Source organism: Pygoscelis adeliae, unplaced genomic scaffold, assembly GCF_000699105.1.
Source record: "Pygoscelis adeliae isolate BGI_AS28 unplaced genomic scaffold, ASM69910v1 Scaffold222, whole genome shotgun sequence".
Taxonomy (NCBI): Eukaryota; Metazoa; Chordata; class Aves; order Sphenisciformes; family Spheniscidae; genus Pygoscelis; species Pygoscelis adeliae.
Genome location: NW_008824309.1, coordinates 2,904,570 through 2,932,402, shown reverse-complemented (window position 1 = coordinate 2,932,402; position 27,833 = coordinate 2,904,570). Strand labels below are relative to the sequence as shown.

The 27,833-nt window shown below is 38.1% G+C and overlaps 1 protein-coding gene across 1 annotated transcript in view; it reads right to left on the bottom strand.

Annotated features, from left to right (window-relative positions):
- ARHGAP15 (Rho GTPase activating protein 15) overlaps positions 1-27,833 on the bottom strand; it is a 340,420-nt gene that overhangs the window by 289,320 nt on the left and 23,267 nt on the right. The window contains exon 3 of the mRNA XM_009318944.1: positions 4,154-4,228. Coding sequence (XP_009317219.1) covers positions 4,154-4,228 — 75 coding nt within the window. The remainder of the gene's footprint in view (positions 1-4,153; positions 4,229-27,833) is intronic.

Sequence of the window (27,833 nt, the reverse complement as noted above, 5' to 3'; positions counted from 1 at the left end):
AAGCCGCGCACGCAAGCAAAGCAAAACAAGGAATTCATTCCCTGCTTCCCATGGGCAGGCAGGTGTTCAGCCATCCCCAGGAGAGCAGGGCTCCATCATGCGTAACGGTGACTTGGGAAGATAAACACCATCACTCCAAATGTCCCCCCCTTCCTCCTTCTTCCCCCAGCTTTACATGCTGAGCATGACGCCGTATGGTGTGGGATATCCCTTTGGTCAGGTGGGGTCAGCTGTCCTGGCTGTGCCCCCTCCCAGCCTCCCGCTGGCAGGGCATGGGAAGCTGAAAAGTCCTTGACTAGTGTAAGCACTAGCTTACACTCCCAGTTCTGGAGCCCTCAGCATAAGACAGACACGGACCTGTTGGAGTGGGTCCAGAGGAGGATCACAAAAATGATCAGGAGGATGGAACACCTCTGCTATGAAGAAAGGCTGAGAGAGTTGGGGTTGTTCAGCCTGGAGAAGAGAAGGCTTTGGGGAGACTTTCTTGCAGCCTATCAGTACTTCAAGGGGGCTTACAAAAAAGATGGAGGCAAACTTTTGAGCAGGGCCTGTTGCGACAGGACAAGGGGGAATGGCTTGAAACTAAAGGGGGGTAGATTTAGACCAGATATAAGGAAGAAATTGTTTACGCTGAGGGTGGTGAAACACTGGCCCAGGTTGCCCAGAGAGGTGGTGGATGCCCCATCCCTGGAAACGTTCGAGGTCAGGTTGGACGGGGCTCTGAGCAAGCTGATCTAGTTGAAGATGTCCCTGCCCACGGCAGGGCGGTTGGACTAGATGACCTTTAGAGGTCCCTTCCAACCCAAACTATTCTATGATTCTACTTAGCAACAACTAAAACATCAGTGTGTTATCAACATTATTCTCATGCTAAATCCAAAACACAGCAGTGTACAAGCTACTAGGAAGAAAATTAACTCTATCCCATCTGAAACCAGGACAGATGCTAAAAGGCATCATGTTTTTAAATGGTGCTGTCTTTTAGATGAGCTCACCCCTCACAGCCCTTAAGAGGTCACACTTCACTGGAGTGTGTGCATCCATGTGCAGGGAGAACTTGTCTTCAAGTTTCCAGCTGCACTAAATTATCTCATAGTATGGTGCAGAAAACCAAATTGAGAGGCTCTGTCAGTTCTCGACATACAATCTGTAACTAGAATAATAAACAAGGGAAAGCACAGCTGTATTGTGCATTTTCCAAAATACACCCCAAAAGGCAAAGACCTCAGCTACTACCTATAAAAAACAGTATGTGATATTAGCAGCCTGATATCACCTTTGTAGATCCCATACTCTGCTATTGCTATCACTGAAACGTGGTCCCTTTTCTGTAGCGCCAGAACAGGCTAGGGACTCTGCTGGTATACAGGAGGCTGCAACCCTGGTTGCAGGGTATCAAGGTTGCACTTGAGTTTTGGGATACTAGAAGCAAGTCCTAGGCTTGGTCTTTTGCTTTCATTTCTCCCTCTTAATTTGTGCTCCTCTGCATCTCTGCACAGACTTTCCTTAAGCCAGAGGCCCTTGCAGACGCTTGGTTCTCTATGATCTGCTGAAATATCCCTTGTATAGCTGTGATACACAATTTGGGAAAGGGTTTTTTTTTTTTTGGCTATGTAAATTTATATTTAAAAATTAAAAACCAATCAAAACAAGACGACTGGTCTTCAGCCAAACCCATTGACCTGCCATCTCATCAGATCTCATTAGCTAAGGATGTCCCAACTGTGTCACTAATGGGAAAAGAAACAAAATTGTAATTCAGAGTGGGTCTGTTTTCCCTTTCAAACACTACTGAGTCAGTGCCTGACCAGGATATTGTAACTCCACATGATTTTTATAGTAAATTGTGTCACAAGGCGATTTTGTAACAATTTCAATAGAATTTTGCTGTCTGCAAAACCATTAAATAGCAATAAAACATGCTTTAACATGCAACATAAGGATTTCTAAATCAAACATATCTGTTGTTTTGATTATACAAAATATCATGATATTAAGACTATAATACGTTTAACTATTTCCTTAGATTTTGTCTGTTGCTGGTATACAGCACATAAGGAAATATATACGGTGTACATATGTGTTTGTACCTATGAAAAGGTTTGTAGGTCTGCAGACAATGATTTAGGTGACATTCTCAAATGGCTACGCGAGGATTAGTGTGTGCATTTTCTATAATTTGTACATATCTCATGCAGATTCCTGTCATGCATATCATTGCCATAGAAAACCCAGAAAGAAAGTATGTAGAGATTATTATGCAAAGTCATGTCACTATTTACCTAGTTATGGATGGATGAATTATTAGGGCTAAAATAAGACTTAGTCCTCATCTCCACCTACTTTTTTTTTTTTTTTAATTAAACTTACTTTACATCTTTTGATATTTTTCTTCCCCTTCTAACCCTTCATTTTTGTAGCACAAAACTTCTGGTGCTTGGCCAGGGCCAGCGATGCCAACAACATATGAGAAAGGTTATTTTTTTTTTTTTTAATGTTTCTATCCATCTGGAAACAGAAATTGGGAGGAGCATTGGCTAACCATTCAAGCTGTTGATTGCTTCTCTGAATCAAACCCAAAATCTCATGCTTTCAAAGTTTACCAACCACCCTTCCCAAACTGTTATTTTAAACAATCCGAAACTAAAGGCAAATACGATTTTCAACATCAGATCTGAATCACCTCTATTCACACATTTTGGGAAGTCAAAAATTGGGTGTGCTTCCAGATGAAAATATTGCTGGTCAGTCTTATTTTCCTTATAATTGTCTTGAGCTAGAATATCAAATCCACTAAAAAATGTTGGGCACATAAGATATCCTGATCTAAATTACATAGCTCAAATCCGCTATTTGTTTTAAATTAAACAGCCCAAAATTAAACAGTTGAAAAATACAAGATCTTCAGTTAATATGAGACTTCTCAGTGCTAAGCAAAGTAACTTTCATATATATTGCTTTAATTGAATTAGTTCAGGTGCTGTCTTTAAAAAAATTATCATGGTCTTCATTAATTGATAATGTGCAGAGTTTTCTCTGTAATTAGTATAAAGGGCATTTATGGCATTACAAAACAACTTTACTACAAAGACAAATAAAAAGATTTCTAGGATGACCCCAATATTTTTATAACCTCTGTTTGGAGTGCTATATTGCCCTTGTTTAACATCTGTTAATATCCCCTTTTCTGTCCTACATGTTTTCAAGAAAATACTTCCAAGACAGCTCAGGATCCATTTACAATATTTCTGCAAATGGATGATATCACATTTAAAAGAATACCAAATATATCCTAATGATATGCTCTGTTGTTTCTGTCTCAATAAATATCATCAGTTGTTGTTAAGCTGCTGCCCTTCCTGCACCTTTTCAACATATAGAAGGTTGAGAAAATGATCCAAAATGCCCGGAAGAATTAGCATAGAAATAAGAAAATGGAATTATTGTGTGGAGTTTTGGTTTTTGTTTTTTTTTTAATTTTCTTATTAGAAGAATATTAAAGATAAGAGTATGTACGTGTAAATATTTGAGTTTCTAAGTAAAAAAAAGACTCATGAGCTAACAGTATTAGAAACTATAAGAAAAAGTAATTATCGCTATATCATATATAGGTTCTAAAATTTTCTTAATTAGAAGAATTCAAAGGTTCTGAACCTACCTAATCCTAAAAAGTTTGCATAGGTAAAAGTACCACTGATATCAACATTTCTTTGATGAATCTGTATTTGCATATTCATTTTCTTTTAATAGAAAAACCTTTATGCTTCTCATTCCCTCTAGATTCTTTTAATGTCAAGGAAAATTTTGTTAAATTTTGTGATCTCTTTTACTTATAAAAATTGATATTAGTATTAAAAACACCTTAATATGGGCAGACAGGACAAAGACATGGTCGCATTCCTTTACACCAAGTATTAATACTGATGAAACATCAGTCTAGTACAACCAAATTAACAGCAAAGTCAAGCTATATAAATTGCTTTGTACCTTCTAAAATTATTCTTTTTATTGATTAATCAGTCACTCAAATCCCTTAATATCTTGAGGCATCCAAAGCTTCATGTATTTATTCTTTAGTAAAGTGTGTGTAACATTTACATTATAAACATTTAAAATAAGAGTGATGTATCAGTTCTATAGAGCAATCGTTTACCGTGTGGTCCTGTGTACTAATGATGTCTGTAAGCGTTAAATTATGTTGGGAATGATTTCTTCTATGACGATTTACCTAAAAAAAAAGAAAAAAAAAATCAAGGATTTAAATTCAGAGAGGTTTCAAATACATGCAGGTAAAGATGGACCAACACATTTAATTATTGGACATGCATGCATTGGATGGAGTTTCGGAAACCTGGTTTCATGCAGTACTGCACTTCTGTGAAAACTGGTGTTCCTCTGAGCCCTGTGTATTTGAAACGAACAGCTACTGAACTCTAAACATTTCTGGTATAAATGTGTTTCTTTGTGATGTCACATCGGGAATTTACCTAAAAATTAACCAGCTGATAATAATAATTTTAATTTATTACTTTTCCATCAGGAATCTCAAAAATTGCTTAACTGGTTAGGTACTCTTCAACCCATTTTACAGAAATAGGAAAGATGCTAATTATAACCACAAGGCCACAAAGCAAGTCAATGAAGAAACCAGAAAATAATTGGGAAAAAACACATAATATATCTGGCATGTTTAAACTGCTTTAAAGGCTATTTCTAAAATCTCCATGACTGGAAGGCTACAGCAATGCTGGACTCTGATTCCACAACTGTTCCCAAGTACTGAGTCCTTGATTTCCTCCATTTCCCTAATTTTTTAGAAGGAAGCCAGTATAACCATCTGTGACTTAACTCTGGAAAATTGTTACATTATACCAGAAATTATTAAGACTAAATGAAAGTTTCATCACAAATCAAGCATTTGGCAGAGCTCAACAGCATTTTACTTCCTTACAAATCTGTAACAAAGAACAGGTCACCCAAAAGAGTGTGCGTGTGTGTGTATAAATATATATATATTAAAAACTTTTACTGTTTATATTCAATGTCAATCAATAATAATATAATTTGGAGTTGGGCTTTTGTAAAATTCGGTGATTATCTCCTCTTTTAACTGAAGCCAAAAAGCAAACAACAAAATATAGTCTCAACTAGTTTCCACTGTATTCATCATAATGAATTCTCTTTTTCCCTATTAAAACAGAGTTAACCAAAAGTCATAATGTATTCTGTTTATATTCAACTGTCTGAATATAGAAAGTGTTCTTAATTAATCCAGAGGGCCACACTCAAAAAACAGTTAAACATATTATGATCCCATATTTTTTCTCCACACATTGCTTTCATGTTTATTTGTAAGCACTAACATTTTTAAGCCTTGAAATCTATATCCTAGATATTGCTCTACTCTCCTAAGTCAGAGCTAATGAGCTTAACGAATTACCAGTTCTAAATTTAATACAAACATTTCAAAGAAAGAGATAAAACAATCTGCACAATTCAAAAGTTTCTCTGACCTATTTATGAAGAATATCACTTAACAATTTCATTAAGGGTGAGTAACAGCTGGTGACATGGCTGTGTCCTAAAGTGTTTTTCTCTCTTAATATTCTGCATCTTAAGCAATCGAGCTTTCATAAGAAATACTTTAGTTAGTGGCAGTCCCTCCTTTGGGGAGAAAAAAAATGTCAGACCACATTTTCTGTATTTTGCAATCTTGTTTTCAGGAGTGTCATGTTCCTGTTTTATTAGCATGTAGGGTAAACAAGAATGATTTGCTGATGCTATTGAGAGAACTTCTAAGATTACAGTCTTTCTATTTATATTTTGGATGGAACTTAATATTAATGCAGGCAGAGGCATGTATATATAAATTCAAAGTAAATTAATTCAATTTAATCTTTTTCTTTATCTTTACTGTTCAACAACTCTGAAGGTTCTATAGTGCTCAAGACATATAAATAAACTATTCAGGTCTAGATCATAGCAAGTCTTTCTTACCCAGATCCCCCATTCTAATTATTCCTTAACATACAACAGAGCATATTGCCCAGCGATGCTTTCTAAAATATATTCTTCACTCATCCAAATTAAATAACAAGACACACCACCACTCCACAGTATCTATTTTAACATTCAGCTGCTCTCTCCAGGAATCATACGTGTCTGTTGGGGGCCCTATATGCAACTTTGTGAAGTGTACAGCACCGATCAGAGCTTTTGGTCTGCTTTGGTTCAGCGATCAGAGCATTAGCAAAAGAAATGTTCACATTTGATACATGCTAAAAAGAATATTCAGAAGCACTAAATCTGTCCACAACCAAACAAAGAAAGGAGATAGTAAAAAAATACTATTTCAGTAGCAAATTTACTAGCAAATTATTAGTGGTAGTGTAATAAAAAGACAATAGTAAGATTTCCAGGAAGTATGACAAGAGAAAAAAAAAAATTAAATTCCAGTTATGGATGATATTATGTTCTTTAAAAATCTCTTTGCTGTATGCAAAGCAGAAATATTAAGAAAAACTGCATGTGTACAAGGAGAAAGAATAGACCTACCTGATTATTTAATGTGATACTTTTGCTAAAAAGGTGTTTCTCTTATAGGGCAAAAATAAAAGAAATTATATTGCTCGTTGCTGGGCTACAAAGTAATCTCACACAAGAAAGTCCTGAAGCTCCAAAGTCTGAATCTAGTTACAGAAATACAACCAAAATCCAGAGCTATGTAAGCCAAGATTAAGCTTTTCTGGAAAAACACCCCAAATATTTGGCTTACAGATGGAATTAATGGAAACTTCAAAAAAGTTCTTACTCATTTCAATCAGCCTTTTGGTTTAGAAGTAGAATTTTTAAAGAGTGAATCAAAACAGCTTGAAAAAACTCAGCAATAACAGAGGCAATATATTCTTTAAGACTGATTTTATAAAACTCCAACAGACCTTACACAAATTTGGTCTTAAATGTATTTTGCAAATAGTGCTGAATGAGTTAGTCATATCCCTTCCTTTACAATATATTCAGTTCAATGTTAAAATGTTCTTAGCAGAACCTGGGTGACAGTAGTCAGTGTACTCATGTTTTAATATACTCACAATTTTCAGTGGTGTACCAAAATATGCGCAAAGGGAAATATAGGCTCAATTATTTTTCATTCTTTCATTCAGTTTTTAATAGATAGACAATAAAGGAGATGTTTTGAGATTTTTTTTTTTCTTCCCCTCTATAGCTCCATTCGATTACACTAATCTACTGAAGAAAAACCTAAATAATATCTGTCACAAGTCCTCTACCTCACCTCCCAGGGAACGATGAAAGGCAGAGATTTACAGAAGTTCGTGAGATCCCTTTTTGGGAAAGGCAGCTTATCAGCAGTTTTCTGATTTGATGAACATTCTTCAGTCAGCAACAATGTCACCTGCAGCATTAAAAATCCACTCTGCGAGCGCTTGCAAGTCTGTGGGCAAGTCTGGTTTTGTTAAATTCAGCCTCAGCAGCCCCCCCCCTTCCCTTAGCTAAAGGGTATCCATCTCCTACCAGAGTTATTCCAGCATCTAAGCACTAATCCGTCATCATCCTTTCTACAAAGGCAAAGCCTCCATTACATATGCCTGGTATCCCGGCGTGAAGGGACAACCATCTGACAACTGCTGTTTTAACATTGATGAAGTAAAATACAATAACCTGATGTTAATTTCATTTCTTTCTGTGTTCCCATTTGTTCTTTAAATTCTCCCTCTTTTTGTGGGAATTCATCACGACTAACTCATTGCTGTTCTCTTCAAATAGCATGGCGTTGATTTAAAAAGAGACTAGGAGGACTGATTTGGATTTTATTTCCCATTACAAGCATATTTCTGACCTAATTCATCTAGTCAACGAGAAGCAGCATACTTCTTTTTGATTTCAACCAAACCTAACAAAACCAACTAGCATTTCTCAAAAGGCCCAGACAGCGTGCTCTAGTGCAAAGTACAGACAATTATTTCCTGCAAGACCATTCTGAATTCGCTTGTATCCCTAAATAATTAAGATAATTGTAAGACATTTCTAAGTGGTTTCCATTATTATCAAATAAGTTATTCACCACAGCTTATTTACACACAAACGTCACCTACAAGTAGCCTGGGAAAACCATAGTTTGCTCAAACAAGCAGCACCTGGTGCAGCAGAGCTCTGCTTTGGATGAGAAACCCCGGGATGACATCTACCTGCTGTTTTGTCCATCAATCACCGTACTGCTCCACCAAGGAGAAGGTTCTCATGGAGGTTTTGTTTTGATTTCTATCAAAATAATTGTCACGCTGTTCATGCTTTGACCTTTCTTTTTAGGGGTCTAACTATTGTTTAGATTCATCCTACCCACACTGCAATCATGTATGTGGAGATTCTTTTTATAAACACCCAAAAAAGAGAGAAAGCCCCTCCTGTTGAACCCCTACTACTGCACGTTGCTCCGCTCTGGACCTGATCCAGCAAAGCACTCTGCAATGGGCTTAAGTGTTTTTCTGGATCGGGGCCAGAACACTCCATTCTTTTTAGGATCGAACTTACTGGTGGCAGCTTGAAAGTTTGCAATAAAAGTACAAACTAGTCACATAAACTTTTGTAAAAACCATTCCCTCAACAGAGAAGGAGGGTGATACCTGATTTAGTGATCTGTGGTCATTTCGTTTCCAGTCACTTCCATACTGCAGTGACAGCTCATAATTGCTTAGATAGAGAAACTTAACAGAAATGTATTGTAGCATTTCTTAATGGCCCCATCCCTTGAAAGACACCTAGGCAATGGCAAGAGAAAGGAAAATCCTGTAACATTTCACTCACTGCCGTGCTTGAAGTGATTTGTTCTGTTTTAAAGATCCAGTCTCGGGCAGTATGACAAGTCCATCATTATCTACAGAAATTATTTGGAAACAGCTCTGCTGTGATATGGTTTCTCTTCTGCTGCGGAAGGCACGAGAAAATCCCATGGGGCTCCCCACGCGGAGATGCTCCTTTGTCATCTGAGCAAATAAGGGGTTTCGGTCCATCCTCAAGAAATGGAGGCTGTCAAGAAACAGCAGGAGCAACCCCCTTCCCCACCCCGCTGATCGGGGTGCTCTTGGTGCATTAGAGCTCTGCGATAGCTCAGCAGAAGACCCCGTTCAGCCCCAGTGAAAGCTCCCCGTGTCCCAGCGGGCTCTCTGCCCGCAGCCACGGCCACTGGTGCCCTGGGCTTGCTCTGGAGCCCTCCTAACACCACCCTCCAGAGGGCTGTGTTAAAACCACATGGGTTTTTTTTTTTTCTCCTCCTCCTTGCTTGTCCCAAAGAGATTTCTTCAGAAGAAAAGGTAACGGAGACTACAAGGCAGTGTAATGTGACATTAGCTCTCGCTGGATTTTTTTTTTTCCTAAGGCTTGCAAGGAGAGAGAGGCACAAAGTGCATTTTCAGTCCTTCCCCCACCAGCCCTCATTTGCCCCTCACCCTCCAGCTCCATCCCCAGGCCCCCAAAAACTCGTTACTACGCAGGTGACCAAACGCTTTGCTCGGGAATAGGAACTTGCATGGATGGAGCTTTTGTGCGCTGGCTACAGACCAGATAATCTCTCTATGCATCATTTAATAAGAAAACCACTTCACAGTCCTTACAGGCTTGAGTTTGTTACATGTGACATACTCTCAGCAGAATCTGCAGACTGAAGTCAGTGGGGGAAAAAAAAAGCAAGCAGGATTGTGTTTCATTCCCCCTGCATGTCTCCCTTTGAGCACACTGCCCTCTATATTCAGTTCAGATCTCCAGAGTCTGTGAAAATAATGATAATGGTTTTGCTTCCCTTGACCTCTTGCTCCCTTATAAATCAGAATCCTATAGACCTTTCCCACAGTGTGAGGGTCCTCCTTCGTATTCGAGCCTGTGAAGGTAGGTATTTTATATCAAGGCAATTTAATCACGTGGGCATGTTCCCTGGTTTCAGAACTTGCTGCAGACAAGCACCGTGGCACTTTTACTGCAGGAGTATCTCGATTTATTCAGCTGTTTCATTCGTGAAATAAGAGTAAAATAATTACTCAGATCCTAGTTTAAATTTCAGCCAGTGTTAAGATGAATGGATTCTCTGTGATCAGAGAATAAATAACCATGAGTTTGATTAGAAAGCATGGTCTGTTTGAAACTATGTCACCTTCTTTCCCAAAATTGCTGGAGGGATGCTCCAAATTTGAGGTATGCAATTTGGGCTAATATTTTAACTCCAAGGATAAACCTACATCAGGCACTAGGCACTTTTCTCCATTAATGGCTTGCTGTTTCCCAGGAGCAGATTTTCCCCAGAGTGGGAGCCCTTTTGTTCCTCTCTAGCTACTCAAATGGACTTTGAAATTTGTCCAATTGATCCTTGCTTTGAGGGAGTCCCAGCTGATGTAGTTGGCTTCATTTTTAGCCTTTTCAGGAGCAGGAGATCTGCCAAAACCATATGTGGAAGAGGAGACAGCCACAAAAGGTTCTTACCACCCATATAAGTTTGAGAAATCCTAAAACTGCTCTAAATTCGACTGCGGGTCGCTCAGATTCGCGTACCTGGGGATCAAACTATCACAAAGGGAACAACAGCTGTGTTGCCTCTAATCGTCGGGGTTTCCACCCAGAAATCAAACTGGAACATGGTCTCAATATGCTTTAATTGTAGTAAATACAATACTCATTGATTCAAGAAAAGAACATTTAAAGTGAGGCTTTTTATATATTTGTACTAGCCTTTTCTGTTGCAGCCTGTAATATGTAACAAAATACAGCAACGTGCACACTGTGAGAGTATTCATCTAGCCATACATAAAAATATATATTATAAAATAAAATATATTGATAAGTTGCCTATTCAGATTTTTCTATTCATAATGCAGTTGTTACTTTTGGTTCACCATGATATTAGAATATATTAATCTTAACTACTGCAGGTGCTTTGGTAAAATTACAGATGAGTAGTACACCAATGATAGAGGAAATAAGGAGTAAAAACAGCAGGAACAAAAACTCAATAGACATCAGTATTTCAGTAGTCTTTGACATCTATGTCTGCAAAAATGTGTTCTTTGATGTTATGTCTATAAAAGGTAAAAATCAAAGTTAATACAGACAAAGAGTAATGATAGATTATCTTTTCACGTCCCCTCTGGATCTTAGAAAAATAAAGACAATAAATGTGAGAACTCAGCTATGAGAGCAAACTGTGTCACCTACTCTGATCTGAAATTGCACCCCAGAACAGTATTCTCAGGGTGAGGGAAAAGGGGGAAAAAAAAAAAAAAAGAAAAAGAAAAAAAGCACACATTAAAACTTAGTAAGTAAATGTGAAAAAAAATCCAAAAGAATTGCCTTTACAAAAATCACATCCAGCACATACACTACCATCAAAATGCACTCAAAAGCTCGGTCTCTCCTGAAAGGACCATCTTAACAGAAAGAGCATAATTAACATTGATGTCACACTCCTGCAAGTCATCAGTTACTGTATACCATATAAATACCCTTATATAAAATATTATTAATATTCCTAGACAAACACACAGTCCTCTCTAGTGGACTCTACGTTAGTGCATCTCTTTATCCTGCCTACCTAATTCTTTCTCTCGGATTTAAACAAGCCAAAAACTCACCTTATGCTACTGCAGAAGCAATTTTTATTTTTGAAGGTTAATCCAACTCAGCAGGATTTAGGGATGGCACTTTTGCTTGGTCGTAGGCATGTTGGCTCAGGCCAGACAGCTGTTTGGACATTCTCCACTGGGAATCTTGCCCTCAACACCCACAGTTGATGCACATACATGGTCTACTGGCTGCCTACTTCCATGCCCATCTGTTCAGATGGCATGGTGCCCACTCACAAGTTCGCTGGATCCTTGCCCTTAGTGTGTAGATGCCAGGCAATGATGGGCTTAGATGGGCAGCCTGCAAAATACTGAAAGTGATCATTTTTTTTCCTGTAGGAAGTCCTTCCTCTGCGATAGCACTGAAGCATGGACACCACATGCTACCCTACACTTAATAACACCTGTGGACGTAGATGTGCCAGAAGTACAAAGGGAGGGGGAATATACTGGGGGGGGGGACACCAAATGGAACGATACAAGGAAATTGCAGAGATTCTTGTGTAAGAATATGCTCTACATTGTCAATGGCAGTGGAGGGATACCCAGGCTAACCTGAAACAAACTGGCTCAAGCATCAGAGCAAGCATAGCCGTGGCCACGTGAACCAGAGCACAGCCTAGTGTATACTGCTTGCCAGGCTAGCCTGCTTCTGAGACCCAGCTTAGCTTAAAACTACCTTGGGCACCGCACATCACTCAGTGGCCACGGTGTATAAAAATCGAAGGCAGATCATACCGAAAGCAGTATGAATCAAACCCAGACCTGTCTAAAATTGTTTACTCTCAATGCACATTCCATATATACCATGCTGCATAAAATATCCCATGGTAAACAGTGGCACCAGTAAAGGTGGATAGTAAAAAAGTCTTTTTAATAAAGTTTCATTTTAATTTGTGTCATTGCCCTTTGAAATAATAACTGAGAACTGACTACTTGGTAACAAGGGAGTCTTTTTATAAAAATTAGTAGAGAAGAAAAACTTCTGTCTGTTTTTTTGAGTCCAAAAGCCAATCTTGTTGCAGATATTGTAAGACAAAGCAGTAACAAAATTAAAATATCATTTTCTTCCCAAATATAGTTTGATTAACAGCAAATCAACACATAATACTAATTTTATTACTTTAAAATAATAAGCTACTTAACAAATGAATATTTTTGTTAACTATTCCAAAAGAATATATTTTATTAACATTTTAAATCAAAATTATTTTAACAACTTTATATGTGCATATAAACCCCATGGTATTTTTACAGACCATTCATAGTTCTTTAGCTGTCCTTCATACACTGTATGAAAAGTTACACACTATATTTTCTGCTCTTTGATTAGATGACCGAAACTTTTAAAAGAAGGAGGGAGAGGAAAATCAGAGACCTCTGCAATGGAGAATATTTCCAACGGAGTCTTCCAGGACTCCTCCTTTCTGCCAACACTCTGGCGAACAAACTATCACACTTACAAACACTCATGGAAAATTAATAAAATGAGTTGCAAATACCCATGAAACATATTCACAAAATTATTCTAACAAGCGTTTTTCTCTTTTTTCTCCCCCTTCCCCTTGCTGAGTGCACCCCAATACTTCTCTAACAATTATGAACGCTGGCTAGCAGGCTGAAAAGAGATATAAAAGCTACGGCATGGCTGGATCTGCAGCCTGGCTTGGGGCTCTCATCTAGTCAGCAGTGGAAGCTTGTGCTCGCAGGCACATTTAAGCTGTGTCTAACTTAGTGTTTACTCTGGGGTGACTGGATTTGAACGCGCTGTCCCTACCCTAGAGAATTGTTTGCTGCGCAGAGACATCAGTCTTGTCTTTGAGCATGCTCCGCCGAATCAGTCATGTGTGACTACTTGATCTGTTTTGGTCTGGACATATTGTCAAATCGTTGTGTCCAAGTTTCACAGGAGCAGTGCCGAAAAAGTCCTGGCTCCAGAACGAAATTACATTTATAAGGAGCACAAGCCAAAAAAAGTCACTATGAACGTCCACTAACAAAAACCAAAGAACCTGAATAAAAACAATTTTGGCTTCCAAGCTTAGTTCAGTTTCTTTAAGCTGAAGGGAAAAAACCACTAAGACTACCTCCATTCTAACTTTTATGCTGCCGATTCCAGGCAATGCAGAGGTAAAACATTGGCTTTTACAATGGAAAGTCCTTTGCTTTTGTCAGTACAGGAATTTTCACAAAGTACATTTTTAATGTGATTGGAAGGAACATCACCTAACTCAGGTCACGACTGAAAACCCCATAGCTAAATCTTATTAAAAACTATTCAGAGATCAAAATTAGAGACTGTAACACAAAACCACTTGGATACCTGTCAGATTGGTAATATCTAGATGGCCATCTAACTTGCCACCTGCTCCCCCTTCCCTTTGCACTAATAACCTGAGTAAGCTTGTGAATGCTTTTTTTCCCCCACCCTTGATGGCTCATATTAGTCTCTCATATCATCATGACCTGTAATCTCTTAAAAAAAAAAAAAAGTCAGTATTGCTTATTAGCATTGTTCAGAGGACCAAAGTGCATACGCAGCAGAAGAATGAAGCAAAGTTTTCAAACAGATTTTCCCAGGTGCTATTATAAACACTAACATGAAAGAAATAGAGTAATCAAAATAATAACTGATCTACTTCAACTAGCTTTTTAAGCAAATGGGTGATTTTGCAAAGGTCAATTAGCAGGATGACTCCTTCCTATTCTATTTTACATCACTATATTCTGCTAGGAAAAGAATGAAAATATTTAATAGCTTAACTTTTCTTCACTCTTCCACTGAGATTTCTCAGTTTTCTATTTAATCACAACCTTGCAGCAAACCAGGTAGGACAGTGGTGGTTGCTAATATTGTTACCCAGCTCTGGGATTCTCCACTTGCAATTTTCCTTCATCTCACACAAAATTATTATCCTAGCACTTTTGCCAAAATCTGCTGACACAGTAGAAGTACTATAATGCAAAGGTCAGGTTGTTGGAGTTTTTTTAAATACCAAAATTATTTCTTCAAATTTGTATTGGGCTTCAGGGTTCTTGGTTTGATTCTTTGTCACATAGGTTACAAAGAAAAAAGAAAAAGCGTCATCCATTTGTGCCTTGGCAAAGTAAGAACTACAATTGCAAAATGCTATTGTCCATATTGCTTAAGTACTATTTCATTATTTGCCCTTCATAGACAAAGAAACATTTCAAATAATACGACACTTCCTTTTGTGCTCACTCCACAAATTGGTCCATGTACTGAAGAGAACGTGTAGGAGAGGGAAGTGCATATTTCTGATCCAAGCACACTGATTCTCCTGGGTTTACTCTTGTGGCATTACACTGACAGCAAACCACATAACGCTAATACAGCGGATAAAGAAAAGAAGAAATGGAATTATCCTGTTTGAAACTTCTGAAGCGTCTAGACAGGCTGGAAATTGCCCCTGATTTGATTTTCCTCATTCTGTTGTGATAGAGAAGTCACCTACCTCACATATAATAGAAAACAAAACAAGAATTATCCACTGCCATCCAAAATGTGGGCAGTGTATAAAGGCAGTACTTGCTCTGGGTGCACTGCCAGAGAAGTCATCGACCTTATAAAAAAAAAAAAAAAAAAAAGAGAAGAAAGACACCTCAAGAAAACAAATGAGTCAAATGTTATTAGAAGCTTTGGTGGTACATGAAAACAGAACTTTGAGAATATATTTCAGTGCATATATACCATGCCGTACATACATATATACCACACTGTCAGCGAAGTCACACACATCACATAATGGAGGGGAAAGGGCTTTGATTTATCACTTATGCGCTGGGTTTCTTCCTCTTTCATCCCCAGTCCAATGAAAACTTTCAAATAGCACCTGCCACTGCATCTTTTTGGTTCTCCACCCCTTGACACGCATGAGGAGTCAAGATGGCACTGTTTATAGAAATGTTTATATAAATATTTTATCCAAACTGCGCTGGACTTAGCCTAGGAAATTTCTGTTTGATATCTCCCTGGAAGGGATCCATTTCTTATTTGAAGCCATGAAAAAATGATGAATTTACCAATTCTCTCGATAGTTTCCCACTAGTCTTTGCAAAATGTACTGTAACACTCATTTTATTTTGGGGGGGTTCCAACTTCCAGACATTTCATCTTGTATTGCCTTTTTCTGCTACATTAAAGAACCGTTTGGTGCCCAATGTTGTCCCTTAATGTAGGTAAGTAGGAAATCAATTGCCTTTCAATTTCTTTCGGGTAATTTAAACGTGCTGAGGTCTGTAGGTCCTTCATTGGCAAGATAATTTTCCTAACCTCCAATACTTTTTTTTTTTGCCTCTTCCTTGCATAATCTTCATTATTTTAGGATCACTATTCTAGTTTCCTTTTCCTCGGTGCCACTGACAGAAGTGAACATTTGTGTCTCACTTCTTCATTATCACACACAAGGGTCAGCTCAAACTTTTTGACACTGAAACACCCACAGGAGCTATGTTTTGCAGTAAAATCTCAGAATACAGTTCCTAGTTCTGGGAACAGCATGGCCTGTGTTTCCCATATATACATATATTTGGGTAAATTAAAATGCACTTTCAGCCATTAAGCAACCCAGATCACTCTCCACAAGCGCCTTTCCCAGACCTATTTGCCAGTCCATCAATCTTTGCTTTATTTTAAAATGTTATTAGAACTGTTCTATTTACTTCCATATCATGGATAAAAAGAGTGATTAGTGTCAAGCTTACTACTTAGTCCCTGGAGAACAACTCTAAAAATTCACCCAGTTGATGATGATTCCCCAGGGACTACTTTCCGAAACGTGTAAATTAATCAGTTCTTAATCCATTTAACATGTGCTTCACTGATACAGCACATAGCTAATATTTATTCAGAATGTCACATACTATTAAGTCGAGTGACTTACAAACTTTCACTATGCTTCACAAATATGGCTGCCTTTTTCAACGAGACTTGCATCAAAAAATAATGTTGTTTTGTTGGGGTTTTTAAAATCTGTTTTTTATTCAGTTACGATGATTGACATCAATGATGTTCTTAACTTTTTTTTTTTAATTAAATCCTGCAATAATTTTTCTATTAGTTGACCCAATACTCCGTTAGGTTAATCTGCCTATAAAATTTTCTGAGTCATGCCATTTTCCCTTTTTGAGTATTGGCACAATGATTGGCCTTTTTGAACCTTTTGTAATTTCGATGGTGATCTGATATTTACTTGAGATTAAAATCGACAGGCAAGGACCACCCCAGAAAGCTCTTTAAGGCTCTAGCATGACATTTATTTACATTTCCTAAAATTTTGCCAAATTTTGCTAATTTTTCTAAAATTAGCATCACTGGTAGGTGCCATTCAACATTAGTCATTAATAGTGTGGAAATTTCATCATTGGTTTCTTGTAAGCAAATCACGCCTGATTTTAAAACAAACAAACAAACCCCCACAAATATTTATTGACTGTTCCTGTCTTTCCTGCATCACTATTAACAGCTGCATCACCTTAACAGTGTGCCTGTAAAAGTGCTGGCATTAAGATATTTAAATTCGAGATAAAACAAGATTCTAGACATTATTCCTGTGCACAGAGTTCAGAACTTAAAGAATTGGGAAAACTCCGGGACGGAGTAAAAGCATCGTTTAGGTCCAGCACCACAGTGCTTTCAGGATTCCCCTCAGCAATACAATATCTGGGTGAAGTTTATTACAGGGAAGATTTTATACACTGTTTAGCATTTGGCTGCTTTTCACTGTGTAAAGGGCCTGTCTATCTCTATAATGGGTGCCATTACAAAAACCAGTCAATTAGTCAATATATCTCAGTTTGTCACTACCTAGATGCAGTGACTATGGACATAAAATGGTGAATGCACGGCACGTTGTCTTATAGAAAGAACAAAACTACCTGGAATCTATAATTTCTACAGGCTAAAATAATGTAGTTCATTTTGCAGTGCACTGTATGTTATACAATCGTCTATTTATCTGTAAGGAAAGTTGCCAAATCAAAAAAGGGATAATTTGTCTCATTTATATGGGTGCACATACATTCAGAAAGGCAGAAGCAAGCTGGCATACTGCGTCATGCTGATTTTTAAAATATCTGCTTATATCTTCTTGCAGGTTTAAACACGTGCGTGTGTTAAAGTGGAACACAATAGAAGATAAATCCCCCTAAATCATAATTTCTTCAGTAATGTATTACACATTGCCATAGAAACTAACCTGCAAACTATTTTCTACGTGGCTCTAGAAGTAACAAAATTTAAACAATGCTCTGAATAAAAATCTTAACATGTTCTAATGTCTGTATACAAAGGGCCATTCTCTTCCCACCTCAAATATCCAAAATGTTGTAAATGGAGGCTGACCTAAAAAACCCTATTCCAGATTTTAAGATTGTCAGATCTATTACACAAACCCATTCAGGCACAGATATGGTGGTGGTTGTAAATGTTCAGAAAAATTATCATAAAGGCACATGTAACTCTAATAGGTGCCTAAGTATAACCAGTGGGAAGTAGAAATGGTTGTTTGCGTATATACTACTGTGAGAATTCATCTATTTATGGTGTAAATGCACACAGAAGCATGTGATGCTGATTTTTTTCCCTAAATTTTATTCTTTTAATAACTACTGAAAGATTAAGAGGTAGTCAAATGGTATAGATGGACTTTTCTTTTCTTAAAATTGCTTGCATATGCTTTGTAAGTGATATTTTCCTGAGCCTAACACCCTCTGTTTTGTAGGTCATAGGGATATCTACAGACTGTGCGGATACTGAAGGCGCTTGTCCTTTAGCCTTCTGCCTCACCACATGATTGAGCATCCATATACCTTACAACCATACACCCTGTCGAGTGTTATTCTCTTACATATCACAATTTACCTCGCTTTCTCCACTCAAACATGCAACCAAGCTGAGCAACAAGCTGCTTCAGCTGCCATGTCATTTCAGTTTTTACACATCTTCTCTTTTTATGTGTGCTCTACATCTCTGTGATGTCTCATCTCCCTGTTCCACTGCCATAGGCTACAAAGTCAGGAACAAAGCTCAGGCTCAATGTCAAACAGAGGGAAAATGGGAAAATATCATAGAAGAGAAAATTAATGGGCACAAACACAGCTCTAAAACTTCCATCCTTGTGGGCTTTGCAACTTTCCCTCATTTCTTGGCAAAGTCTGAAGTAGAAGAGAGTAATAGTATTTGTATAGAAAATGCCTTAAAAAGGTATTTAGCTAAGGAAAATACACGTCCAAAGAATTCAAGGTGGAAGAGTTATGCTTGCATGGTAAGGAATAAATAATCCCGTGAATTGTGCAATCAATCAGCCCTCTTTTATCTGAAACATTAACTTTTTTCCAGTCCCCCCCCATTCTCCTGTCTTCCCCTTTTCTTTGCCTGACCACCGTAGCTTGTGGGGGTTCACGTTTCCAAAAATGCCTTAGCAATTGATAGTCCCGAGTCTAAGACACAGAAATGGACCCCAAGGCTGAATTCACGGCTTCTCTGCCTGAACTAAGGCCTTTCTCTCATTTCAAACAGGGAAATTTCAAGGTGAAACACACGTGAAACCTCTCTCTTCTCAACAGGTTTGTTAGTTATGTCTTTAGAACAAAAATATTACCTTTCATCTTTTCTTATTGATTTTTTTTCTGTAATAAACATTTTTGTTTTCCTAAGGAAATTATGATGTTTGCAACGTACATTTCCACAGAAATAAAATTAAAAAAAAAACAAACCAAAAACAATACTTTAATATGGTTGCTCCTACCCATACTGACGTGGCTGGCAAATACACAGATTTCCGTCATATGGAATCATGGTCTTATATGTCATCAGTCAATCAGTTACTATGAAATCTAACTCATGGCCTAAGACTTTTTAAAAAATAGGGACTGTATATTTCTGTAAAAAAGTAGAGGTCCCAGAGCACACTAATGTATAAGGAAAAGGGGACACTTCATTTTTATTCTCGAAAATATAATCTTGTTCAGAACCCTGTCTCTCTCATCCCCAGATGAGTTTATTTTTTTAAAAAATAGCACTCCTCCTCTTTCTGTAGATCCCCAAAATCAAACACAAGAGCAAACACTAATATGACAAATATTAATTATGGTATTTTATTTGGATCCAGATACTTGATTTATCAGCTAAATTATTTATTCAGGAGGTAACAGCATACTTTATGTGACCCTGTTTCTTTTGTCTGTAAACTTTACCTGAACATATTACATGTAAGCTTAATAAACCCTTTCACTTTTAAATTTCAGTACTTCATCTTTTCACTATTTGAAGCATATCATTTATGTTTTTGAACTAACAAGCTATAACTGAGCTTAATGTAAATTATATATTTTTTTTTAACATCTTTCAGATGAGCAAACCAGAGTTGAAAAATAAAATGTCTCTTTTTTGGGGGTGCGTGCATTCACGATACATTTTCAGTCTGTTTATTAAGTAATCATATCTGGGTACAAGTGTCAACACAATTTACGTTTTGAATAATGTGAAGCAGATAACCTCAATTAACAAGTAATTAGAGTCATTTTCCTATTAAGCAGTTTCCCTAATTGTTTTTGAAACCTGGAACTAAAATTGTAATAAATAATAAGCGGCCAAAACATGTCCCTGCATTAGCTTAATCCAGGCTCTTCCACTGGAGCCTGGGAAAAATGCAGCAGAAATAAGGGTTGAAAGCCCACGCGATATTGAGAGAAGAGGGAAATATTTTGTAGCTGCAGACCTCTGCATAGTCCACTCTTTTCTATGGTTGTTTTGTGGCAGTTTTTTTCACCAACAGGATCCTCTTTCCTTTCCCTTCGCTCTCTCTCTTTTCACCCCCATGATTTCTTATATGAACATTTAATGTATGAAGTATTTGACTTAATCATTACCGTGGACTGACAAGAGCTTATCAGGGAAAAGCCATCCCACAGCAAACGCATAAGGTACCATCTCTGTTGAACTACAGTTTATAGTAGTGCAAATTAATTTGATACCTTATATTCTACCTTGCCAGCATACTATACCTCTGTTTATGCAAAATAATAAATATGACCTGGTTGTCCCCAATAGAACGATTTCTGGGTTTGCTGCTGGTCGTCAAAAAAAAAGTCTTTCCCTTTGATATCAGTTTTTAAATAAATACACGTCACATATCAAGTACAATAAACAAGCTCAGAGAACATAAAGGTTTCACATGTATTTCTCTTATTACACTACATGATCTCATGGAAAACACCTATGTTGCACTCTGTCTGCCATAGACAAAAATGGGGAAAAAAAAAAGAAAATCTAGTCAAATACAAAAAGAAATCCAGCAGCTGCTCCTCACCCTAAGCCAAAACAAACAAGCAAAGTAAAAACTAACAGAAAACCTACCCAAAAGTCCCAGGGAAAAAAAGCAAGTGCAATAATATTCTCCTCACCCACAAACTCCAGCCTAAGTCAAAGCCTCCTGTCTTGCAGATACATTTATCACAATTGCAGCTGGAGAGCTGTACTGGTAGGATAGACCAGTTTCCCCTGAAGGTAAAGAAAGAGAAAGATTTCTTACAGTCCATGAAGGAACCAAAGCACCTGTGACTGCTCAAAACGGCTCTTAGTTAGTAACTTGACTGCCCCCCCTGCCCCACAAATAAACACTTTGCTGTTGTCTCTCTGTCTACAGGGAATTTTGCCAGCCTTGGAAGAGTACGGGACTTATTTTTTCTCCATTTTTAAAAAAGTTTCAATAAAGTAATAAATCAAATCTAGATCCATGAAAATAAAGAGTGAAGACCCTAGGAAAACACCCTGAGAAATTCCAGGAAAAACTCTGGCAGCTATGGGAGGACATGAGCTGTTCAGAAGGAATACAAACATTTAAATAATGTATCTTGCTGGAAATTAGGCTTTGTGAGAAATCCCATTGATTTCTTTTAAGTCATTTTATTAAAAGGTCTATTAATGCTTGGCTTGCACTTTGTGGCTACGAGAGATGTTGGAATGAAGAGCTATCAAAGGTGGCTATCAAAGTTTTTTTTTCTTTTTTCCATTTAACTTTTTCTAACTATTAAGCTGCTCATTTTGTGGAGACAATCATTAGTGTCTTTAATGTGAAACAAAGCTTCTGGATAAGAGCTGCTAGCTGAAGATCAATATGAAAGATATCATTTCAGTTACAGCTTTAATAACTGTAACAATAGGGAGCCTGGCATCACTGGCTTTATGCATTAATGTAATTTAGAATCTACCAGGTACAAATCTTATCAAACATTAGCAGTGGCTGTGCCTGGATTTTCTAGGTAAGGAAACTGCGTGATAAATGGGAAGTATTTTAAAGGTAAACTTTCATGTAATCAGGCTCATCTGCCATAAAACCATGAAAGAAGTTACATGAAGAATAAAAATAAAACCAAAAGAGATTATTGGAAAACGATGGCAGTTTTTTAAGGAACTGGCGGTACATGGGCACATAATGTGCTCAGAGTATACTAGGATGTCTCTCTTGTTTAGATCATCGCAAAAATCATACAACCCACAAGACTGGAGGATTAGGAGTTTCAGCCAAATTGAGTGCAATTAAAGATTTTCCTGAAACCACTGTATGCAGAAGTCCACACCTACCTGGACGTGCATTGCATAGCTTTCAGCTAAACCACAAAATGGATGAGGAGCTTTTTCCCAGGCTGCCAGCAAAGCACCAGCACTGCAGGCCAGAAGCACGACCCTTCCTCCAGCCAGGGCCCACAGCAGCTGCAACAAGTTCACGTTTGCCACCTCATTTCTTCTAGCCCACCTGCCTCTAAATCCCTCAGCTCCCTACTTGCTCCATGCTTTTCACAATCATCAGCCCGTTGCCCCAGCCTTTCCCATGCTTTTGAGATATTCAAGATGGTATCACCCTTATTCTTCTGCAACAGTTTATCTACAGTCATGTTATTTCTTTTCCCAGCTCTTCAATTTCTTGATTAAAAAAAAAAAAAATCACCCCCCTCAAAAAAGAAAATCAGGCCTGAAAATGTTAAAACGCAAATTTTGGATCTTCCCTGCAAAGTTATTCTTAAAACCTGATGCAACCAATTGGCAGTTTTTTAAACAATTTGTTTAACTTGTGTCCAAATGTCTTCAGGTTTTAGTGCTTACAGGTGGCCATTTTAGATTTACACTTTAATTTTGAGAAAGATCTAAACTGGGAACACTGAATTTTCAGTTTATCATTTGCTGATAAAAAATGGAAAGCTCAAAGTTGAAGTAGCCAACTACTGAAAAGAGTTGGCACCTGGCACTTTAATTTTTAAACATTGGGTTTTTTTGTGTAATGAGGTTATAAAGTAAGAGTCTAACTTCAGGACCACAATCAAGAAGAATGAGCTCTTAAGGATGACAGAACTGCTGATGTGAAGCTCATTTGGTCCAAAACCCAGGTTTGGTCCAAATAAACACACAAAAGTTTGGATGCCTGTCTGGGTTTTCTACCTGCCTTGGGGCTAGAGATGTCATGAGAACAGATTCGCTCATCACAGCTGCAGTACTTCCAGTTCTGGCCATGGATGAAATATCCAGGAAAACAATCTTCCTTGCAGAGCTCTACAGGGTGGGGGGAAGTAAGGGAAAATGGGATAGGGTATTTCACAATCTTTCAAATTTTATTCTAAAACTGAGGGAAGATTCAGAGACTGGAAAGGATAACATATTTTTGCTTTATTTGGGTTTTGGCTGTACTCTTAAATGCAACTTTTTACTGTAACTGTCAGAATACGTGGCGGCTCAGATAGTCAATAATCATGAAAAGAAAGGCATAAATGTTTCTAAAGTTTAGGCATTTTCAGTACTGTCCTCAAGTAACAAATATAAAATTGTAGTATTGGTCTCCGAAATACAACTATTTTTTTTTCTACAGTCTGTATACCGAACAATGAAGCTCCTTTGTTCTCTCAAGGTGTAGGGTCTTGGGCCCTTTGAAGGGGAAGGTTTGAATTCCAGCCTTGCCGTGGCTGTGAAACCGCAGTGTATGTATGCCTGCGTATCCATAAACACAAAATCACAGATGGTCAAGACCTATTTCCATTAAGGAAATCAACAAGAAATCAAACAGAAAATAAAATATTACCACGTTAACATGACTGGACCGGATCCTGCACTTATTGCTCCTGAAAAAAAATCAAACCTGACTTCAAAGGGAATTTGATCTGATTTAGGGCAGGAGAATGCTGCTGTCGAGTATTTGGCTAAGAATAGGCATGTTGCCTAACAAGGACACTCTACTGTCTGTTTTAAAACCTCTTCTCAGTGCATTAAACAACATTTAGTAAGCACGTCCGTACATTGTGCAATAGCACATGTATTTAGGGCATGCACAAAATAATTTGATCCCCCTTTCATTGCATCAGTAGCGCAATTATTTCACTGCAGTAATAAAACAAACAAAAAAAACCCTAGTTTTTTACCTCTCCTGTCATGTTGCATTGGGTCACTTTTTGTCACATGATATGATATAATGTAACTCAATGCAAGGAGACACATGTCCCTTCTCATTGGAAATTTAAAGAAATAGAGCTTACTTTTCCCCTGTGGGAAACTATGCAGGTCAGGTGCCCAAGACTAGCTATGGGAAGTTTGATATCATCTCAGTTTCAGTACCTACATATTTCAAATCTTACAGCATTTTGAAAGAAAACGTGTTAGATGCCACAATTTAGACGTAATACAATACTTAATAAAGATAGTGTGAGAGGAATTTAATTCCACAGCTTATGTTCTTTGTCATGGTGTGCACTGACACATATTGCCAAAGATACTCTTTTAAACAATACTTTTAAGCGTACTTTTTGAAATATACACTATAAAACATGAAAGCCCTCAGAGAAACCTAATGCTGCTAAAAAGCACGTGGGTATAGAATCAAGGGAACAAAACTGATTAATGACAAAGCCAAAACAAGCCTTTTTTGATGAAAAATAGCGAAAGAGTTAAGCACAGAGAATATAGATAAGGAAAACGTACAGGACCTGGGGCCAAGTTCACCTCTCAGTTACACTAGCATAATTGTGGAATAATTCTATTTCAATTAATAGAGTTAATATGATGAGAATATAATTATCTATGTAATGAGCATGATTGAAACATAACAGTCGACCCAGCTCTGAGGCAGACTCTGTAATGTGTGCAAAGGAAATATGCATCATCCCCAGTCCCATTTTACACGTAGAGAAACAGAAGAAAGGACTCAAAATCTCTTGGCAGGCCAATGTCCAAGCTGGGACCAAGGGAAACATGGCAAATTCCAGGCCAGCTCCTTCTCCGCTTGGTTGCAACACATAAATAAAACAGAAGGCTATCATGGAAGCCAACCGAAATATTACATGTACAAAATATCTCTCTAACATCATGGCATGTTGCTGTCTCACTCCTGAAGCAAAGAGGTGTAGCTTTATAGTGCGTTGGGACATTTAGCATCAGGGTAGTAACTTCAGTGTCATTACCATGTTTATATATTTGAGTGCCACTGTTTAAAGGATAAAATAGCAGAAAAAATGGAAGCCTGAGAAGCACATTCAGAACAGATGCAGGAAATAAGTTTTTCCTGCTAGCAAAAAAACCCAAGGATGTGTAATGGACTATGAAATAATGAAAATGATACAAAAGAACTGGGATCATTTCAATTTGAACTAGACGTTAAATTACAGACAATAATATTCAGGGGGTTCTGTTTAGTTAAAACCTCATGTCTAAGTTTTCTTAGTCTGCTTAGTTTCCTCACCAGGACAGCTCAAAGGCTTCATTTTGCAGAGTTTTGGAACAAGCAAGTTTTGAGCTACAAGCACTTGATTCAACCCCACAATTGTCCTTTGGTTCTGAACAAACTAAAACAAAGGAGAGAAACATTTGGAGTTGCTACAATTCACCTCATTTAGCATCAAATTCATAATTTTTGCACATTTTTGATAGAAAGAATGAAAGGGAGAGGTCATTTTTTTCCTTTTTTCTTCTAAATTCTTGTCGGTTACACAGCTCCAGTCACCAGTTACCACTAAGAAACAGTAACCTCAGTCTGCACCTGTACCCTGCTCTTAAAGAAGACATCACATCTTGTGTGATGTGGCCAAAAATTGATATTACCATAAGGTTCTACTGGTGTTCCATAGATTACAGTAAAACCAATAATTTCAAAAGAAGAAACGCGTATTTACCCCTTGCATTTCCCTGTGTTTACTGAAGAGCTACTAACACTTCCCTAGAAGATATTTTCTGAGTGTTTCTTTATCTGCTTTTCTATCAGTTTGGGAAGCCATGGTTTACTTCCCTAAGTGTCTTGAATTAAAAAAGGGATTCACTGGTGGAAAAAAAATGCAATAATATTTTCTTTTTCCAAAGATACCTAACAATGCAGGTGAACAGTAGGTAGCATTAGATTGAAGGGAAGAGCAGTCAAACCGCCCTGCGCTGCAGGAACAGCATCTGATATTCCCTTGAGGGAAAGGATCACGTTTAAGGGAACCACCAACTGGTTAGGCAGAAGACCAAGGTCTGGGCTGGACTGCCCGTCATCGCTTTTCCAGCAGGCACACATGCCGTGGTGTCGCCCAATGAAGGTGGCAAGTCTGGCCAGACATCTTACAGGGTGAGTACCGGGTTCCTGGTCCTGCCCCAAGCTCTCGCAACATGTGGTGACACCCCAAACCACCAGATCCTTGAAAAGAGCCAGCACTGGCATCTCATGTCTCCACAGCTACTGCCAGCATCAAAGACAAAAAGGGCTGTTAAGAGGCAAGCACAGATGAAAAGAAAATATGAAACAAAAGAAGTGGAGCATGGTTTTTAGACGGTAAATTAAATAATTTTTTCACAACCAAGTTTTCTTTTTTTTCCCCTCAAGATATATATTGCAACAGAGAGAAATGCCACATCTGAAGAAAAAGAAGTCTTTAATTTTTTCTTACCCTTTTTTAGTTTGTCCTATCAGCTTAAAAATATTTTTTAAATATTTACACCTTGCTTTCTGTGAAACTCAAAGGGATTTGCAGGCTTTGAAGAATGCATTGATATTGTCAAACGTCCCCCAAATTGTAGACAACTCTATTAACGATAATAAAATTGCTTCATTCTTTCACTAGATGCTACGTAAACGACGGGGAGATATTCATAGAGAGGATGCAAAACTTCCTAGCAATGCCTTCAGCTAGGAAGGTCTTTCAATATTAAGCATCGCTTCAAACAATCATATTTTCAAGCGACAGACGATGGAAGCATTAACGTTTTGGAGTCAGCAGCTCTTCTAGCCAGCATCTCCCCAGTTTTTAAGGGGGAGGGGGGGGGAGGCCAAACCGTTTGGCACAGACTTGCGCTCCTGTAGCATCAGCTGCTTCACCTGTAATCTCTAGTGCTGCTCTGCCCCCTTGTGCTGCTGCAACTGCAGAGCAGCCGCCCGCGCCTTTGTGCGGGGACCGCACGCTGAAAATCCCCCACTGTCACTTCTCACTTTTCTGGCAAGTTCAAGGTCAGTGCCTAGCTATTTTCAGCTCATCTCTTCTTGATCCATGCAGAGAAATGACAAGGTAACGTGATTTGGGGTCAGCTGTATTACAGGAACCGTTACATAAACGGAGAAAGTGGAAATCAATCCTAGCTGACAGTGTCTTCAGGATAATCAGCGCTCACTCCATGCCGCTGTCAGCTCTCCTGCATCAAACACCATGTTACTTCTGTCAGATCTCTTTAACAAAACCATATTCTCACTTTTGGCAAAGTAAATAAATATTTCACCCGGGTTTGCATTTAATTCATTGTTTAGAGAACTTTAACACTTTGGACTTGCAAAGAGTCCCCATTTATATGGGAAAGGACATCTTAGCCTGTCATGCCCATTATTGCCTGCAAAGGGCGTTGGGAAAGATACAGTCGAGTCTTATGAAATACCCCGTTCTTCATATTTTGTGCTTGATTTCTTCATGCAGACGATTGTCCTCCAGTTCTCCGTTATCGAGCAGACCTCGGCTTCCCAAAGTGCTTACCTAACCCGTGGTCATCCTCACCCCAACTGTACCAGGGCTTTTCCTCTAACGTTTTAGGACACCTTCCTCAATTTGTTCGATTATTATTACTTTAGCTGAACCATTTCCCCCCCTAACTAGACATCTTCCCTAACACAGAATTATGAACATATCATTTCACAAGATGTGCCGCGTTAGCCGCGTCTCGATGACAGCACATGGTATGTCAGTTTAGGG